The following is a 20,543-nucleotide window of genomic DNA, read 5'->3' on the forward strand; positions in this document are numbered from 1 at the left end:
TGTGTCTCAAAAGACCTCACAAATGTTCCAAAGAATATATATATCCCGAAGGACCGCGTAGACCCTCTACCCTTGGCATGCCAACTATACCTATAGTTCTCATCTACAGAACATGGGTTTTTACAATTCACATAATTTATATTGCATAGACATATCATTTCCATACCTTTATCACATAAACATTTCATTTTCCATACCTTTATCACATAATTCATATAACTTTTCCTGCATATTCATGTCACATAATGCATATAATATGAATTCATATCAAGTATCATAATATGGAATGTGATCATGTATCAAATATTGAATCTAGACTTACCACAAGTCTAGAACTTAATATAATACTATATTCATGTTATGCATATGCACTCACCTATATTTCCTTGCTTTTTCCTCGATCGATCTTACTTGTCGATTGTTCCAGAACTCAATTAGGCTCAATATCTACATAAACATAATTTTCAAGATGATTATCACATGCCTAAGTCTTGAAATTAACTTCTAATAGCCTAAACAAATTTAAGGAATTGATTTTTATTTTTTTCTTTAGGGGGAATCGGTTCCCTACTGTGGGGGTATCAATTCCCCTCTGGCATTCTGGGATTTCATATTCGTTTGAGGGGGTATCAATTCCCCTTGAATGGGTACCGATTCCTCTAGCCCATAAATCCTATTTTGAGCTCGAAAATCATCTCATTTCAACTCAAACCTTCATATTTTACTCCCTTTAATATTCTTAACTTTCATACACTTACCTAAACTAATTATTATCCATTCAATACCTCTAAAACTTAAAAAAACCAATCCTCCATATAGAATTTAAGAATCTTACTCAAATTCCAACTTGTTCTAATTTTAATTCTATCACCTCATACTTCTTAATTAGCTTGATGACAAGTCAAATCCAGCTTCTAATTCTTATTATGACCTTTAATCCAAGATTTCATTCAATGGCTCCCAACCTTTAATCTCCCTTAACTTACAATTCTTTGAGTTTCTAAGTCCTTGTTTATCTCCATCATCTTTCCTAAATCTTCATTAACCATAACCATGCTTAACTCATAAGAATTAATCCAAAAGAATACAACTCACCTTTGCTTGCAAGCTTCACGGTTAGAGAAAAAGAAGAAGAAGAGAGAAATATCTGGAACCTTGTTTTCTCTCAAATGCTTTCCACGTGGTTTATAAAATAACCTTAAGGAATATTTAATTATTTCTCTTACTAAAAGACTCCTTTGCCCTATTAATTTCCCTTCTTTGCTTATCCATCCTACATGAAACATTCCTATTAAATATTTTAACTATTCAATTTATCTACTTTGGTCACTAAATTTTAAAATTTCACAATTTTATCACTAACCCGATATGGAGGACTTTACAAAACTCCCTCCCTTAAGAAAATTCATCCTCGAATTTTCATTGCACGAACATATGAGGGTATTGACAACACATATCTTCTTCACGTTCCCACGTGGCTTCCTCTACTTTGTGATTCCTCCAGAGAACTTTGACCAATGGAACAATTTTATTCCTCAACTGTTTTACTTCATAATCCATTATTCTCACAGGCTCTTCTTCATATGTCAGATCCGATTGGACTTTTACTTGCTCTAGTGCAATGATGTCAGACCTATACCTCCGCAACATAGACACATGGAAAACATTATGAATTTTCTCCATTTATGATGGCAAAGATAACTGATATGCCACGGGTCCTATCCTCTTAACAACTTCATATGGCTCAATGAATCTAGGACTTAACTTTCCTTTCCGAACAAATCGTAATACTCTCTTTCATGGAGATACTTTAAGGAAACCTTTATCTCTAACCTCAAATTCAATCTCTTTTCTTTTAAGATCAAAATAGGACTTTTGCTGATCAGAGGCCACTTTGAGGTTATGCTGAATTTCTTGAACTTTCTTTTCGACATCTTGAATCAAATCCGGACCAAGAACAATTCGATCTTTGAGTTCATACCAATTTATTGGAGTAAGACATTTCCTCTCATATAATGCCTCATATGGGGTCATCTTGATACTGGACTGATAACTATTGTTGTAAGCAAACTCTGCCAGAGGTAAATACTTTTCCCATGATCCTTTGAATTCCATTACGTATGCTCTCAACATATCTTCCAATATCTGAATAGTTCTCTCTGATTATCCGTCAGACTGAGGATGAAAAGCCGTACTAAAGTTTAAACGAGTTCCCAACACTCCATGCAAAGATTTCCAGAATCTTGAAGTGAATCGAGGGTCTATCAGAGACTATGGAAACAAACACTCCATGCAATCTAATAATTTCTCTAATATACAGTTCTGCATATTTTTCCATAGAGAGATCTGTTCTAACTGGAAGGAAATGCGCTGACTTAGTCAATCGATCAATAATTACCCAGATTGAATCTCTTTTGTTCGGAGTCAAGGGTAACCCCAAAACAAAATCCATCATCACATTTTCCCATTTCCATTGAGGAATGTAAAACGGTTGAAATAATTCTGACGGAACTTGATGCTCAGCTTTAACTTGTTGACATATCAAACACTTGGACACAAATTCAGTAATGCTTCACTTCATCCTGGCCACCAATACCGATCTTTTAAATCCATATAAATCTTGGTTCCACCCGGGTGCATCGTCAATGGACTGCAATGAGCCTCTGCCAATAAATCTTTCTTCAACTCTTCATCATCTGGTATCACAATTCTTCCTTTATAATACATATTTCCATCCGACTTAACCTCAAAGTCTTTAATCTCTTTACTCTTTACTTGCTCAATTCTTTTCAAACACATTTCATCTTTACTTTGCAATTCTCCTATTCGTTCCAACCATGATGGTTTAAGTTTTAACTCTGCACATAGACCACCGTCTCCAGTCAAAGATAACCTTGCATCCATCGCTCGTAAAGCTGCAAACGTCTTTCTACTCAAAGCATCTGCTACCACGTTAGTCTTCCCAGGATGATAGTAAATTATTATATCATAATCTCTCAAAAACTCAACCCATCTCCTTTGCCTCAAATTAAGCTCTTTTTGAGTCATCAGATATTTCAGACTCTTATGGTCTATATACAAGTAACATCATTCTCCATACAAATAATGACGCCAAATCTTGAAAGCGAACACCACTGCAGCCATTTCTAAATCATGGGTGGGGTAATTCTTTTCATGTGGTTTCAACTGTCTCGATGCATATGCTACTACTTTTCCTTCTAGCATTAATACACAACCCAAACCATTATGAGATGCGTCACTGAATACTATAAAATTCTTGCCAGATTCCGGTTGAACCAATACAGGAGCTTCTGTCAAAATTCTCTTTAAAGCTTCAAAACTATCTTGACATTCAAGAGTCCAAACAAACAGTACATTCTTTCTCATCAGCTTCGTTAAAGGCAGCACTATCATCGAAAAATTCTTAACGAATCTTCGATAATAACCGACAAGTCCAAGAAAACTCTGAACTTCTGATACATTCTTTGGAACTTCCCAGTCCATTATAGCTTTTATCTTTTGAGGGTCCACCTGAATCCCATCTACAGAGATCACATGCCCCAAGACAATCAGTTCATTAAGCCAAAATTCACATTTGGACCATTTGGCATAAAGCTTCTTATCTCTCAGAATTTGTAAAACTATTTTTAATTGTACGCTATGTTGTTCAACGGACTTCGAGTAAACCAATATGTCATCAATAAAGACAACAACAAACTGGTCCAAATAGGGCTAAAAAATTATGTTCATGAGATCCATGAAAGCAGCAGGTGCATTCGTTACTCCAAATGGCATTACAATGAATTCATAATGACCATATCTCGTTCTAAAAGCAGTCTTTGGAATGTCCTTCTCCTGAATCTTTAATTGGTGATAACCAGAACGTAAGTCAATCTTTGAGATTACCGAAGCTCCTTTTAATTGATAAAACAAATCATCAATGCGTGGGAGGGGATATTTATTTTTGATTGTCACCTTATTGAGCTGTCGATAGTCCATGCAGAGACGCATTGATCAATCTTTCTTCTTAACAAATAACACCGGAGCTCCCCAAGGTGATACACTTGGTCGGATAAATCCCTTCTTCAACAACTCTTGCAATTGATTCTTTAACTCTTGCAATTCTTTCGGAGCCATCCGATAAGGTGTCATTGCAATTAGAGCGGTTCCCAACATTACTTCAATTTGAAATTCTACCTCTCTATCTGGAGGTAATCCTGGTAACTCAGCAGGGAAAACATCAGGGAATTCCTGAACTATTGAAATCTCATCTAATCCTTTCTCTATAGCTCTTGTATCTTTCACATTTGCAAGAAAACCTTAAAATCCTTGTAGCAATAGCTTCTTAGCAGACATTAATGATATTACATTTGCTAAAGGATTAAACCTTTCACTGATCACACTTATTTTTGTTCCTCCTAGACTCTTCAGGGTTACCTTTTTCGATCTGCAGTTAACATCCCCATAGAAACGAAACAACCAATCTATTCCCAGAATCACGTCAAACTCGTCAAAGGGTAATTCCATCAAATTAGCAGGGAATTCAATTCCCTGATTATTTATGGCACACCCCTTACAGACTAGGTTTACTTGAGCACTATGGCCTAAAGGATTAGTTACTATAATTTCATTACTCGTGGCTTCTAAGGGAATCCTCAATTTCTTTACTAATTTACTTATAATGTAGGAATAATTAGAAACCAGATCAATTAGTAACAATACTAATTTATCATACAGCTGAAAAGTACCTGCTATAATATCAGGATGATCCCGATCTTCACTTGTCTTTAAATTGTATACCCAAGCAGTTGAGCGAACTTCATGTTGTGCAAAGGATTCAGACTAGTTTCTTCCTCTGCCCCTTCCTCGTCCTCTCTGTGAGGTAGAGCCAACTCTCTCAGATAAAATATGGTCACTAAACAATAACGGGTAATTCTGAATAAAATGTCAGGCGACTCCACATCGAAAACAAGCTCCAGAAGCCATCCGACATGACACAAAATGATTCTTCCCACAATGCTGACACTATCTCGTTTGACTCTGAGTAGATCTCCCAGCACCAGATCCCACTGATTGCGTCTGTCTAGGCCTCACTTGACTTGCTCCTCTAGCTGAGGATGCAACTGATTCGGATCTAGCTTGTGATCGAAATCCTGAGTCTCTTCCTCTTTTTAGTGGTGCTGAGCTGGAAGAAACACCTGTCCTCTTTGATGTATGAACTCTAAAGTCCCTGAATCTCTCATTTTGAGCTCTTTCAAGAGCTTTGGCACGATTAATCACCTCTTGGAATTAGGACAAATTCAATACTATCAGCATCTCTTTCAATCTAGGGCGTAAGCCCTCCACAAACCATTCACAAGCCTCTTTTTCAGTTGGTACCAGCTCAGATGCAAACCGACTAAACTTGTTGAACTCACATTCATACTCATATACAGAGTGATTCAATTGCTTCAAATTCATAAACTCTTACATCATTTGCCGAATGAACTAATCTCCAATGTACTTGTTTTTGAATTCTTCTAAAAATAAATACCAAGTCAACTGGTCATTTGACATCCTCATGGTGACATTCGTCCACCATATCCTCGCCTGACCCCTCAGTAACGAGACAACTCCATCTAATTTCTCCCCTTCAGAGCAGTGGAGAACATCCAACATGATTTTCAAATCATTTAACCAAAGATACGCCACAATCGGACCTTCTTCGGCTTCTCCCTTAAATTCGGGAGCTCCTAAACCTCTTAACTCTTTTGCTACATTCATTCTTTGAGTTGGTGGAGCAGGAGGTTGAAGACTCGTCAGAATAGCGTCTAATGTTCTGAAGAACGTATCCTGATCTTGTACAGGCACTCCTTGAGATGCTTGTTCTTCACCTTGCCTGGCCAGGGCAGGTGAATTACTGCTTTCAGCAGGCATATCTTCTCCCGCTTCACTTCGGGAGCTACTAAGTCCGGACATCTAATAAGAATAAATATATTGCTCTATTAGCAAAACAACATAATCATACTATACCAGATCAGAAGTTCTTACTTTTTATTGGCATGTATTCTATTTAAAGACTCTATAGACTCTGGTTTATGCCTAGAATCGGCTAAACTATAGCTCTGATACCATAAAATGTAACACCCCCAACCCGTACCCGACCTGGATACAAGTCCGAGATGTCACATTACCTTTTTCAAACATTACTCTTAACAAATAATAACAAAATACTTAAAATTATATTAAGAAAATATGATAATATACATATATTAATACAAGTTTATTAAAATACTCAGAGCATACACAACTTAACCCTTTAGTTACATGCCAACACCCAGTTACATAACAAAATGACCTACTGATTAAGTTGCTTCTGATCTGATAGTTGCAGGAGTAATGTTGTCAGTTGCTTAACCTGTATCTTCTACTTTCTCTGATCCTACGAGTGAAACACTCACATGCTAAGTCATCAACTTAGTGAGGCAATGTAATAATAATAGCAAGGAACTGTAATGAAAATGCCATAATGATATGAAATGAGATGAATATACTTAATCAATGTAGTTTAAATCAGCATAATCCTTACCCGTAAGCATATTACATTAACATTCACGAATTTGTATTAATAACTTTATTGGCCCATGATACCATACTGAGAACCTAAGGTACGTGAGTATTGTGAGGTTGTGCACTATGTTGTCACCACAACTCGTATAAATTGTACCGAAGTGTCGCGTAGAGTTTTTGCACCGAAGTGCCGCGTAGAAATTTGTCCCGAAGGACCGCGTAGAATTTGTCTCGAATGACCACATATAAATTCCTTAAGAATCATATACATATGCCAAGGATCAATTTTGTGTCTCAAAATACCTCACAAATGTTCCAAAGAATATATATATATCCCGAAGGACCGCGTAGACCCTCTACCCTTGGCATGCCAACTATACCTATAGTTCTCATCTACAGAACATGGGCTTTTACAATTCACATAATTTATATCGCATAGACATATCATTTCCATACCTTTATCACATAAGCATTTCATTTTCCATACCTTTATCACATGATTCATATAACTTTTCCTGCATATTCATGTCACATAATGCATATAATATGAATTCATATTAAATATCATAATATGGAATGTGATCATGTATCAAATATTGAATCTAGACTTACCACAAGTCTAGAACTGAATATAATACTATATTCATGCTATGCATATGCACTCACCTATATTTCCTTATTTTTTCCTCGATCGATCTTACTTGTTGATTGTTCCAGAACTCGATTAGGCTCAATATCTACATAAACATAATTTTCAAGATGATTATCACATGCCTAAATCTTGAAATTAACTTCTAATAGCCTAAACAAATTTAAGGAATTGATTTTTATTTTTTTTCTTTAGGGGGAATCGGTTCCCTACTGTGGGGGTATCGATTCCCCTCTGGCAGTCTGGAATTTCATATTTGTTTGAGGGGGTATCGATTCCCCTTGAATGGGTACCGATTCCCCTAGCCCAGAAATCCTGTTTTGAGCTCGAAAATCATCTCATTTAAGCTCAAACCTTTATATTTTAATCCCTTTAATATTCCTAACTTTCATACACTTACTTAAACTAATTATTATCCATTCAATACCTCTAAAACTTAAAAAAACCAATCCTTCATATAGAATTTAAGAATCATACTCAAATTCCAACTTGTTCTAATTTTAATTCTATCACCTCATACTTCTTAATTAACTTGATGACAAGTCAAATCCAGCTTCTAATTCTTATTATGACCTTTAATCCAAGATTTCATTCAATGGCTCCCAACCTTTAATCTCCCTTAACTTACAATTCTTTGAGTTTCTAAGTCCTTGTTTCTCTCCATCATCTTTCCTAAATCTTCATTAACCAAAATCATGCTTAACTCGTAAGAATTAATCCAAAAGAAGACAACTCACCTTTGCTTGCAAACTTCACGGTTGGAGAAGAAGAAGAAGAAGAGATAAATATTTAGAACCTTGTTTTCTCTCAAATGTTTTCCACGTGGTTTATAAAATAACCTTAAGGAATATTTAATTATTTCTCTTACTAAAAGGCTCATTTGCCCTCTTAATTTCCCTTCTTTGCTTATCCATCCTACATGAAACATTCCTATTAAATATTTCAACTATTCAATTTATCTACTTTGGTCACTAAATTTTAAAATTTCACAATTTGATCACTAACCCGGTATGGAGGACGTTACACTATTACTCGAATAAATCGTTCCTATTCAAGCAATGTGGTGACCAAATAATTAGAAGATGTGTCCCAGAAGAAGAACACAAAGAAATTCTACTTCATTGAAATTCATCACCGTATGGAGGACATTTTGGTGGAATGAGAACAATAGTGAAGGTTCTTCATTCTGGTTTCTATTGGCCAACATTGTTCCAAGATGCGCACAAAATCTACAAATCGTGTGATAGGTGCCAACAAACAGGGAACATATCAAAGAGACATGAGATGCCATGGTACAACATTCTAGAGGTTAAACTTTTGGATATATGGGGATAGATTTCATAGGACCCTTTCCCATATTTTTTGGTGATCTATACATTCTCTTGGTAGTAGACTATGTGTCCAAGTGGGTGGAAGCCATCGCAACACCTAAGAATGATTCCAAGACTGTGTTGAAATTCTTGCACAAGAACATTTTCACATGTTTTGGAACACTGCGAGCTATCATCAGTGATGAAGGCACACACTTTGACAACAAATTAATTGCCAAGACGCTGAAAATATATGGAGTGCGACATCGGATAGCCATGACATATCACCCCCAAACCAATAAACAAGATGAAGTCTCTAACTGGGAAATCAAATAGATCTTTGAGAAAGTTGCCAACCCAAGCCGAAAGGACTGATCGCAAAGCTAGATGAAGCACTATGGGCCTATCGTACAACATTCAAGACACTGTTAGGAATGTCCCCATTCAAACTAGTCTAGGGTAATGAGTTCCATATATCTGTGGAACTTGAACATAAAGCTTATTTGGCCATCAAGAAATTGAAAATGGAAGCTCAACTTGCTAGAGAAAGAAGAATCTTTGAACTAAATGAAATGGATGGATTCAGAGCTCTCGCTTACGAAAATGCCCACCTATACAAAGAAAAAACAAAACGATGGCATGCTAGAAATATTTTGCTAAGGCAATTTTATTCTGGACAACAAGTGCTGCTCTATAATTCATGACTCAAATTATTTCCAGGAAAGCTAAAATCAAGATGGTCATGACCGTTCGTAGTACACCAAGTCAATTGTAACGGAACAACAGAAATCAAGAACCGAGATGATGGATCCATTTACAAGGTGAATGGTCAGAGACTAAAGGAATACAAAAGAATACCAGTACCAATTCAATTGTAACGGAACAACAGAAATCAAGAACCGAGATGATGGATCCATTTACAAGGTGAATGGTCAGAGACTAAAGGAATACAAAAGAATACCAGTCATGTGTGATAAACTGGCATCAACAACACACGATGCCCAAGAGTTTGGTTTACTTACTTAAACAATTTTTGTTGCCTCAGTAACGAAAATTTGAATTCTGTACATAAATAAATTAAGTTATTTTATACACTATTTATCTGTTTCACTTTATTTTTGTTCTTTTTGTTTATTGTTGGCATGCAAGGTACACATGGCAACATGGGGTGAGAACTTACGTATAGGAGGAAGAGAAACCCTAAAATAAGAAAGTTTTGGCGATAATTATAAAGAGGGAAAGTTATATTTTCCCCACTTTATGCCAAATCAAATATTGAGATATTAATGCCATATCTTTTTCCCTCTTATTTTGACCAATTGGCCCCGAGTAGACTGCCTATTAACTTTCCAGAAAAAACAACTTACACTCCATCTTCCCCATCATTCTCACAGTTTCTTCCTTTAAATGTTTTTCCATCAATATTTCCCTATCCTTGCAGCCACGAAAAACCTTGTAAACAACAAGTATCATGGCAAGATCAAAGAAAAATCCAACCCCAACAATAGGATTTTAGTGTTTACAGATGGCTGAAGTAGATGCACGATTCAAGAACCTCTAAAAATGGCAAGTATACTTAGAGGATGATTTTGTTTTTCCAACAGAAAATGAGGAGCCATTCGGACCAGAGGTTATGGATGTGGTTAGAAAGCATAAATGGGAGAAATTTTCTCGGCATCCTAAGGTCGTAGCGCCGGCAATGGTTCGAGAATTTTACGCCCATCTTGAAGACCCATCCCAACATATCGTCTATATGAGAGGGAACTCATTCAATTTTCCTCATCAACACTCAACCGATATTTTAAGTTGGGAAAAGTAGAGGATGAACACAAGAAGTTTTTGGCTGAGGCAGACCAAGAAACCTACAGTGGAGTCCTTGAGGACCTCTGCTTTAGATGGGCTAAATTTGAGGGAAATGTGCTAACAAGAAAGTGGGTAGATCACCGAGCCCTTAAATCGGTGGTGAAGTTGTGGAATCACTTCCTAAAGGGCATGCTAATGCCAACCTCCCACAACACGACCGTTCTAGTGAAAAGATTGATGTTGTTACATTCGATTATTTATGGGTGAGCGATCAATGTTGGAGAAATTATCTTCGAGCAAATCCTCAACTGCACAAAAAAAACCGAGGTAATCTTTTATTTCCTAACCTGATAACTGCTTTGTGCAGAAAAAAAGCCCCTGAAGAACCATTTGAGGACTTCATCAAGTCAAAGGAGGAATTAATTAAGAAGAAAGTACCAGAGCTAATGAGCTTTGATGACAATACCCCCCACGAGGGTCTGGAAAGAGGACCAAATATGTTGTCGCAGCCTGAATGGAAGCATTGGTCACATATACGTGGGAAAGTCGTGAGAAGATCGAGCGTCTAGAAAATCACATGAAGATCTTCTTTGGCTATGTCAAGGCAAAGGATGCGCAACTCAATGCCTTTTTCAAGGAGTTGCTCCCAATCACCAATGAAGACTTGTCACCATTCCCTGATGTTATCCTGAAACACACTGCTGGCGGTAGTATATTCAATGCCTCGACTCAAAATGCTCCCACATAAGTCCCTACAGACATTCCTCTACTGGTCACTCATGTCTCACCCATACCTGAAGAAGGCCACGCTGACACAGATGAATTCCTCAGCTCCTCCTTCTCTATCTTTGAAAGCACTCAGGAGATCTCACCTGAATTCTTTGCCGACGATGATTTAATTCCAGTCCTTGATCAACCCGCCCCCGAGCAAGCACCAGAATAGTCCCCGGTCCGTCACACTAAGCTAGTTCCTAAACCATATCAAATCCAAACTCCAGTAATTCCTGCACAACCCACCCAAGCTAAAGAACAACAAACACCAGCACGAGCCTCGAGAAATAAGCGATGTATTAAGTGAACGGCCGGTCGTGTCCTTCAGCCATCTCCCTCACAGATTGCAGCAGAAGATACAGGATCAGAGAGTCCCCCTCCTCCATAACGATGCAGAATGCGTACGTCTAGTCTAGCTACCCACCACAGTAAGATCATTTTTATTTTTATTTTTCTCTGCATTTGCATTTAGTTTCATGCATTTTGAATTCTCATGCATTGAGGACAATGCATTCCTCAAGTTAGGGGGAGGTATTGCTTCACACTTTGTTAAAAAGCAATAGATGATAATTGGTTAAAAAAATTATTTCATGATATAGGTATGTTAAGTCTATTGTTTAGAATGTATTAGGGATGCCTGATGATGAAAGCAAAATCTAATTGTCTAGGCTAGAATTATTTTTAAGATTGTCGAAAGGAGAGAACCGACCTTAGACTTGATTCTTTGAAAAATTATAAACACGATTGTAGGTCGTATCTGCTTAAGGTGATTAGTAAATTTTTAGGAAAGAACTCTCTACTTGCCGAGACATCAAAGAATTTTAAGGTTAAAGTCGAACTCCTTAGTGTTTAAAACCTAAAGAATTAAAGTGACACTCCTCTATGTAATGGCATAATAAAAAAAACTCCATAAAAATTAAGGGTTGAATAGGCATATGAGTGAATGAAAGTAGTCACAGGATAACTCTACCCGACTAGCTTGGGGGTGGAAGGTATGCTCCCTTTCACCTAGAGTGTGGGAGGGTAGGTGTGATGAGCTGACCCCCCAAAAAAAATTTGATGAATAAATAGGAGTGGAAACTGTGCCTGACAAATAATTTGACGCCTTGACAAAACAAAAGATCTTACTTGAAGTTTTCTAATTACATTAATGCATAGACTGATTACAAACACGCACAGACGCTAGCAAGGAATCCTGACTAGGGAAGATACTTGACTGATATGACAGTCAAACATGTTGAGGCCAAACTTTTGCTGAGGGCTGAAATTTTAAACCACATGATTTTCATAATATTACTTTGCCATGACAATCTTAATTTTTTCTAACTATTGTCCATTGCTTGAGGACAAGCAATAGTTTATGTTTGAGGGTGTGATAACTCCATAAAAAGATTCTATTTCTAGTCTTTTTACTTAAGTTATTGCTCATATAAACAAAGTGTTCACAGCATATTAGTTACATTTAGTTTCATTTAGGTTGTGGATGATAAGTTTTGCTTAGGCAAAATTTATTTGACTTGACTGATGCTATCGAGGAGAAAAGGCTTGTTTGGATTGTGTATGTGCAGGAAATTAACTAAAGAAGAACATTTCAGTCGCGACAAGGTATCTAGCAAAGGCCAGTGAAATATAAAAGATAAAGTTAGTGAGAAGCATATTTATCTCCCTGAGGCAAGGTTTATCTTACAAGTCTGAAGCGGATCTGATGAATTGCCTATGTCACATGCCAGTTGTACGACTACCCTCACGAGCAAGTAAGCCCTCAAGATTCTAACAACAACTAGCCGCCTTTCCTTTTTTAGCTTGGATAAGAAAATAATGGGTATTTAGGGAATCTTCACTTGTGCGAAACCCTGGGAGATTTCCCTCTATAAATACCCAGCCACAGTAGACAAAAAAGAGGCAAGAAAAAAAGAAGAGCTTTAACTGAAGTTGAGTGAGAAACTGAAGTGCTTCCCCACCGTTTTTCAACCCGACCGTCCTTGGTGTCCTCCATATCCAGGCTATAGCAGAGCGGCAGTCAGACCTCAAGAGAGGCTGGCAGCCAGGGCAGACGCGGTGTTGATCAGAGATGTCACGACAGAGTCCCCAGTTTTGGGAGTCGTTCTTCCTTTGTTCTTAATTTCTTTACTTTGTTTGGGGTTGTATTAAAACGGTGATACTTTGGTTAACTTTTTTATAACACCATGAACTGCTTTACTTGGTGTTAGTCTTTGTTTTTTCGAAACAATTATTTTCTGTTTTATGAATGATGAATTATGATTTTGCTCATGTCTATTTTGTTCCTTGTTTAAATATTTTGCCTTGACACTGTAAGAGCTTCGAGAGATTACCTAGGGTCTAGGTGAAACACGTCTTGACACTATAAGAGCTTCGAGAGATTGCCGTTTGTCTAGATATTGATTCTTAGATTCGAGAGAATTAAGATAGATCTACGTGAACAATGGAATGAATCTGGGATGGTGATGTTCTAACCTGCCTACCTTAGAGATAAGGAGAGGGTTTCAATAAACTAAAAGGGATAGATACTAGAGTATGATAGACAACGGTTATAGTTCACGCTGAGAGGTATTGCTACAACAACAGTCTGACAAACCAAGGGTAGTAGTTGACGCTGAGTAGTATTGCTATAACAATCGCCTAAGAATACTTAGTAATACTGTCGGACAACTTAAGCATATCATAACAAATCATTCTAGACTTAGAATAATTGATTGACATAACAAAAGATTAGCATAAGTGCTCTATGAAAAGTATGAATATGTGAGGTTGTTTTGAATATATTTGAATCAACGTTTGTATTTTCTTTGTCTTTTTTAATTTGATAGTTTTGCATATTTATTTTGTCTCGACCAAACTTGTCGACAACCATACTTTATTATATATTCTTGTTTTATTTTGTTTAAGTTATTATTAATAGTTTTCTAGTTTGACAAGACTTCAGGAATTAGTTCGTGACAACTAGTTCTAGTTGTGGTGAAACTTAAAAGAGCCGACCAATCCCTGAGGAGACGATAACTTACTTACCCTTTATTACTTGATTCGACTGTGTATACTTGCACATATTTGTTTGCCTTAGCATATACATTTCCAAGCGATCAGTAGTTTTATGAAGAAAAAGTTTGTGTAAGAGATATGTTGTAAAAAATTAAAATGATAATTTTATCATTGAAAAGTTAAATTTTATTTTATTGTGAAACTAAAAAAAAGTAGAAAGGAAAATATGTCTGATAAAAGTTGTTGATTTTTTCAAAGGAGCAATCTAAATAGGACAATTTTAAAACACACAAGGAACGACTTTAATGGAATAAAGGGAGTAATGATTTTTTAATCGAATATAGATATGGCACCGTATGAGAATTATATGGGCATATATGATGGACATTATTATGCTAGACTGAGTTGGATTAAAATATGATTTTAAGCTAAAACCTGGTTTATAGAAGATCCAGGACAATATTAAATTGATTCAAGAAAGTCGGAAGGCAATTTTCGATATATAAAAATGGTACATTGATGTGAAGAGAAAGGACATCGATAATAAAATGAGAAATCATATTTTTCTCAAAGTGTCTAAGAACAACATAATTACAATTATAATTTTTTATAACTACCATCCTAGGGTGGATAAATATTTATAGGCTTAATACAAAAATAAGTGATCAAATTATGTCCCGAAAAATGTTTTAGTGACTAAATAATTTTTTACTAAAAATAGGTGACTAATGTTTCAAACGTTATATTTTTAGGTGTTCGGATGTTAACCCCTGTTAAATATATCCGTTAAGTGACACATGTCACGTTCTGGTAATTTGAGATTTTTTTTAAAAAATAAAAATATTTTTTGTTTTAAAAATAAAGAACACTACCCCAACCCCCTTTGCTCCCTCTCCGCTCTCCCCTTTTCCCTTTCCCTTTCCCCTTCAATAGTTCCCCGACCGATCGACGGTGATCATCACTACCACCATCATTGGTATCGACGTTGACCCCGATCAAACTCCAGTTAACCTTACGTCGTAACATGTCGCTGTTTACTATAGAGAATCATTCAAAGATTCGTCGATTTTTAAGCCACCAATATTTTTTCCCTCTATTCTGCCGTCCATAAGCTATAATGTCGCCACCATTCGAACCATTGTTCTATTCTGATCAGAACCCAACCGTTCGACAACAATGATGATGGCTAGATATGGTCGGTGATTGGTTGGATTATGAAATTGAAATTGAGAATTAGGGATTTAGATTTTGGAGGTTTTAGATTTAGGGATTTTTGGTCATGTTAAAGAGAAAGATTGATCAATAGGTGGGTGGTGACGGGTGGGTGACCATTCGACAATGACGATGGTAGTCGGAGATGGCTGGCGACGGTTGATAATTGGGTAGAAATGAAAGATTTTAATTTTTAGGATTTTTTATAATTTTAGTAAAAAAATAGATTTTTTGTAAATAAATTAATTTTTTATTTTGTAATTAAAAATAATATTTTTATTGTTAAAAAAATAAGAAATAGAGAGTGAACCTAAAAATATAATTGAAAAAAATTAAACACTTATTTTTAACGAATAATTCTTTAAACGATAAAACATTTTTTGATATATAATTTATACTCTTATCTTTACATTAAGCCATTTTTATAAATCAAAATTTTAACCTAAAATGTTTCGTGTGACCTCGATTATAAAACCTATCAGATTTCGAACCCCCAAAAAATCTAGTAGATGCAAGTAAAGGCGCATGGTTGAGGAATTGCCAAGTCTATGTATGTTTTCACAATGGAGAACATAGGACCTGTTGTTTGGGGTGAGGAGAAATATCAGCCGTTCAAATTCCCACCACCTTATCTCTGGTACACGCGTCACCTATCCACTTGTTCTCCTCCACCTCTTCTTTAGTTCTACAATCAAAACTGTCCAATGACCTCTCTCTTTTTGTTTTTTAACACTGACCTCTCTTTTTTTTTTTTTTGGAAATAGCTGACCTCTCTCTTTGTTTGTACAACAATGGGTACTTTTCTTATTTTATTTTCCCTTTCTCTGTTAGAACTTAGAATAAAAATACTTACGTTTCTTTGTTAATTTTGTGTTCGCTTATGTTTACAGGTTTAGGCCACAAAATCAGGAGCGGTATCCATGTTTAATGCATTCATCTTCTTTTTAATCTCTTCTTTATGGTTTTAAATTTTCAATTATTGAAAAATTGCTGATTTTGGAAGCAGGATATGCGAAGCTTAGCTTTCTTTCAACGTTGGCTCGTCGATCTCACCATGCCAAGGTATGATTCCATCATCATCATCGTCATCATGTTTTTGCTTTTTATTATTGTTATTTGAAGCTCTTGTTGTTAAGTTTAATTATCCATATGCTAGTATAGTTTTTATGGGAATTTATTACGTATGATTTTTTCATACATTAACATTTCAGGTTGTTAGAAAATATGACTGTTATAAAAATGAAAACGTTAGCATCGACTAACAAGTAATAATCAAATAACGGAGGAAATTAAACGATTTATTATGTCGTGGTAAAAATCACTGTCTTAGAAGCAATTTCGTCCCGATCTGTGTAATCCCGAAAATGGATCTTGCTCCCAAGGTTATCGCAGTCTTCTAAACCTAGTACACCAAAAGTGAGAAGTGGTACTCTGCTTGTGTTACTTTCTTCTTCAAGAAATTCTTCCCTTTCTTCCGAGAATGAAAGAATAGAACCAGAAAAAATGCATATAAAAATAGGGAGAGGACCATACTTTTATACGAGTGGTAGCTGGGTAAAGTTGTCAAATGACAACTATCCACTCCAACCACTTCTTAAATGTGGATCATGAAAAACAAACTTCAACGGAGAATAGAACAGTGATTTATGAAAATTAGAGAAAAGACTGGGAAGATGATATTATATTGATTGATGAGACTAAACAAGGGGTTAGTACCAAATTAGATATTAGGGGATAAACAGAACTCAGGGTTTATGGAGTGTATGTTTATTAAAAAAAAGGAATAACGATTGAGGTGTTATCAAACTATGTTTAAGTGATGCCGAAAGAAGGGCTTCAAGTACATAGAGGGATAATTCAGAAAGACAGGGAGGTTGATGGAGAGATTTAAGTATAGGATTAAGGGTTAGTGGCTAGAGTGGAAGCGATGAGGACAACTACAAAACCTGCTTTGCTATATGATACTGAATGTTGGTTTAACAAGATATGATACTGAATGTTGGTTTAACAAGAAGTGACATGCAAAATATGCAATGTTAAGATAGATTTGTGGTAAAAATACAAATGACTAGGTTAGATATAAGAGTATTTGCCTATGAATCGGTATGGAGGATGTATCATATATGAAGAGAAGATTGTTTATGATGGTTTTGCCACATTGGACATAGGTTAAAATGTTCTTGTTAAAAGGATTGAGCAAATTGACATTGCATAGGGTAAAAGGTTGAAGGAGATATCAAAAAGAGCCAGTTGGAGGTGATAGATAATGATATGAAACTATTAGAACTTCAAGAAAGGATGGTGGTGAGAATGACTGGAGGAGGATTATACATATGCTCTACATAAATGTTTCTATGCATTGATTCTTGTAGGCGGCCCAAAATGTATTGGGATTAAGATTTTTTGGTTTGATTTGTTAAGATTTGTATTTATTTATTTATTAATGCTTTGTTAAGTATTAGAATATCCATAGCCCATCGTGATGGCTTTCATTGACTAAGTCAGTGTTTTTCTGTTTAACAATTTTGGTTTTGCAGACTTGAATATGTTTGAATGAGCAAGTAGTTTTTGGAATTGATTTTAACACTAGTCATGTGGCAAATTAGTTTATGCAAATATGAAATTTTCATGCTTTGAGATGAAAGCTTTTATTGACTTACATGGTTGCAAAACTCTTTTTGCAGACTCTTCCAGCACAAGGTCAAGATAGATTAGGATCTGCATACACTAATTCTTTGAGATGTCTCGCACTCTTTGGGGCAGGAGTCTCAGGGCTTTGGGGTTGTTCCATGATAGCTTGTTCAGATGAGGCTGAGCATGGTTTGGCTGTTCCTAACTATCCTTGGCCTCATGAAGGCATACTAAGCTCATACGACCATGCTTCGTAAGCATTTTTCATTTCCTTGCACCATCTGTTTTCAGCAAAAAAAATTTAAACTGTTATGCCATGTTTGAGCGCCTTTGTCTAATGTTGTGATGTGAATATGTTTACAATTATGGATGCTCCCTATTATTCTGTATGGTTGGATTAATATGGATCAATTGCACATGAACAGGATTCGCAGGGGTCATCAGGTCTACCAACAAGTCTGTGCATCTTGTCATTCAATGTCTCTAATCTCATTTAGAGATCTTGTTGGTGTGGCATATACTGAAGAAGAAACAAAGGCCATGGCAGCTGAGATCGAAGTGGTTGATGGGCCAAACGACGAGGGTGAGATGTTCACCCGGCCTGGTAAGCTAAGTGATCGTTTTCCACAACCATATGTAAACGAGCAAGCAGCTCGGTTTGCCAATGGAGGTGCATATCCCCCGGACTTGAGCCTTATTACCAAGGTGTCTAATATGTTGATTTCATGATAATATGCATCCGTTCCTTCTGGTTTCAATGTCCAACTCTTTGTCCTTTCAGGCACGTCATAATGGCCAGAACTATGTATTTGGCCTTCTTACAGGCTATCGTGATCCTCCTGCTGGTGTCTCGGTAGTTTCTTCTTCCACTTGTATATAACAGGCTATGTAGTTGGTGTCTCACTTTTCAACTACTCTATAACGTGTGTTGTGTGATACTCTTGTATCCTAGATTCGAGAAGGGCTGCATTATAACCCTTACTTTCCTGGAGGTGCAATTGCCATGCCGAAGATGCTGATTGATGGTGCTGTTGAATATGAAGATGGTACTCCAGCTACAGAGGCCCAAGTAATCTTGTTAACCATCCTGTTCTAGATCATTGTGCAATCTTCACTTAAGCAAGTGTTATAATCTTTATATTATATTTGGTAATCTTGGTGTGCAGATGGGGAAAGATGTGGTGACTTTTTTAGCATGGGCTGCAGAGCCTGAAATGGAGGAGAGAAAACTTGTAAGTCTTATAAATTGTTTCCCCTGCATAGAGCTTTACTTTTAATGAAATTATTGTCAATAAAGAAATGAGCTGTTACATTCAAATTAGATCCCTAATGGATAGGTATAAATGCTGAATCTTGGCATAATGATAAAATTAGTCCCAACATTTGTTTAAATAGTCACTTTGACCCTTATTCTTTTTTTGGTAGCATTTTAGCCCCCAATATTCTAATTTTTGGTCAAAACAACTCATGATGAATGGAACTCGTTAGTTGACTAACGGTCAACGCATATTGTTGATGTGACTTTTTCACATGGGCTTAAGTGACGTGACACGTCACATAATCATTTTGGGTGACATGATACACGCTTTATCATCACATTGGATAATGTGATATATGTAATGTCACATCATTAATTTAGCACATGTAAAAATACCAGATCAACAATATGCATTGACCGTTAGTCAACTACCGAGTTTTGTCTAACAGGGGTTATTTTGACCAAAAATTAAAACATTAAGGGTTAAAATGCTCCAAAACAAAGAATAGGGTCAAAGTGACCAATTAGAAAAACGTTGAGGGTTATTTTTGTCATTATGCCATGAACCTTTTCTAACTTTCTCTATTACATTAAGGCATCCTATCCTTGTATATGTTAAACATGGATACTTTTGCAAGTATAACAATTCTGACTTTGGATTGAACACAGATGGGGTTTAAGTGGATATTTGTGCTGTCGCTCGCACTGCTCCAAGCGGGTTATTATAGGCGTTTGAAATGGTCTATTTTCAAATCTCGAAAACTAGTGCTTGATGTTGTCAATTGATTATGCAAAGTAATGTTTACCAATACATTTCCTTTTTCCGGTATTGTCTACTGAGGTAAACATTATAAACCACCTATGTTGCTCGGACTTGGATGTACACATTAAACTTGGGTAATGCATCGTATGACTTTGTTCAATTCTTAAAAACATTTTCCCTAATGTTTGAAGGTTTCTTAAAAGAGTATCTCCTAATATCCATGTCTGAATTATGTATGTCATAACGTAGAGTTCTCAACTCAACAATTAGATTAACATAATTAAATGATAATTATATTCTCTCTCGTTTTTTCCTGAAAATAAATGATCATTATATTCACTTGTGTATGTGGGGAACTATAATATTCATTTATGGAAGTATGCACTTCGTGTAGGTTAGATAATAGAGGGGGCATTTTTGAAAATATTATAATTTAGTTAATTAAAATATTATTATAAACCGATCATTAATAGACGGATATTAGATGGGATAGGGGTCCAAAATTTATATATTCTATCAAATTGATCTTGTTTGGAACAACTCAATAAAGTTATTCTATAATATTTTTGGATTTTATTAATTTAATCTTTGTGCTTCATA

The 20,543-nt window shown here is 36.1% G+C and overlaps 1 protein-coding gene across 1 annotated transcript; it reads left to right on the top strand.

Moving 5' to 3' along the window:
• The first annotated feature begins 15,994 nt into the window (after positions 1–15,994).
• Positions 15,995–20,113, top strand: LOC120153005 (cytochrome c1-2, heme protein, mitochondrial-like). Its single transcript, XM_039165044.1, has 9 exons — positions 15,995–16,086; positions 16,182–16,205; positions 16,298–16,353; positions 17,976–18,175; positions 18,348–18,627; positions 18,704–18,775; positions 18,875–18,991; positions 19,089–19,154; positions 19,850–20,113. The coding sequence occupies exons 1-9, from the start codon at positions 16,083–16,085 to the stop codon at positions 19,964–19,966; spliced, it is 936 nt and encodes a 311-aa protein (XP_039020975.1). The 5' UTR covers positions 15,995–16,082; the 3' UTR covers positions 19,967–20,113.
• Positions 20,114–20,543: the final 430 nt, after the last annotated feature.

This window comes from Hibiscus syriacus, unplaced genomic scaffold, assembly GCF_006381635.1.
Source record: "Hibiscus syriacus cultivar Baekdansim isolate YM2019G1 unplaced genomic scaffold, ASM638163v2 tig00002840_pilon, whole genome shotgun sequence".
In the NCBI taxonomy this organism is placed as follows: domain Eukaryota; kingdom Viridiplantae; phylum Streptophyta; class Magnoliopsida; order Malvales; family Malvaceae; genus Hibiscus; species Hibiscus syriacus.

Excerpts from the sequence above, each read along its gene's own strand:
- LOC120153005 (XM_039165044.1), top strand. Across the intron at positions 18,176-18,347 it reads AGCTCATACGACCATGCTTC|GATTCGCAGGGGTCATCAGG; the intron begins GTAAGCATTTTT and ends GCACATGAACAG. Across the intron at positions 18,992-19,088 it reads CTCCAGCTACAGAGGCCCAA|ATGGGGAAAGATGTGGTGAC; the intron begins GTAATCTTGTTA and ends CTTGGTGTGCAG.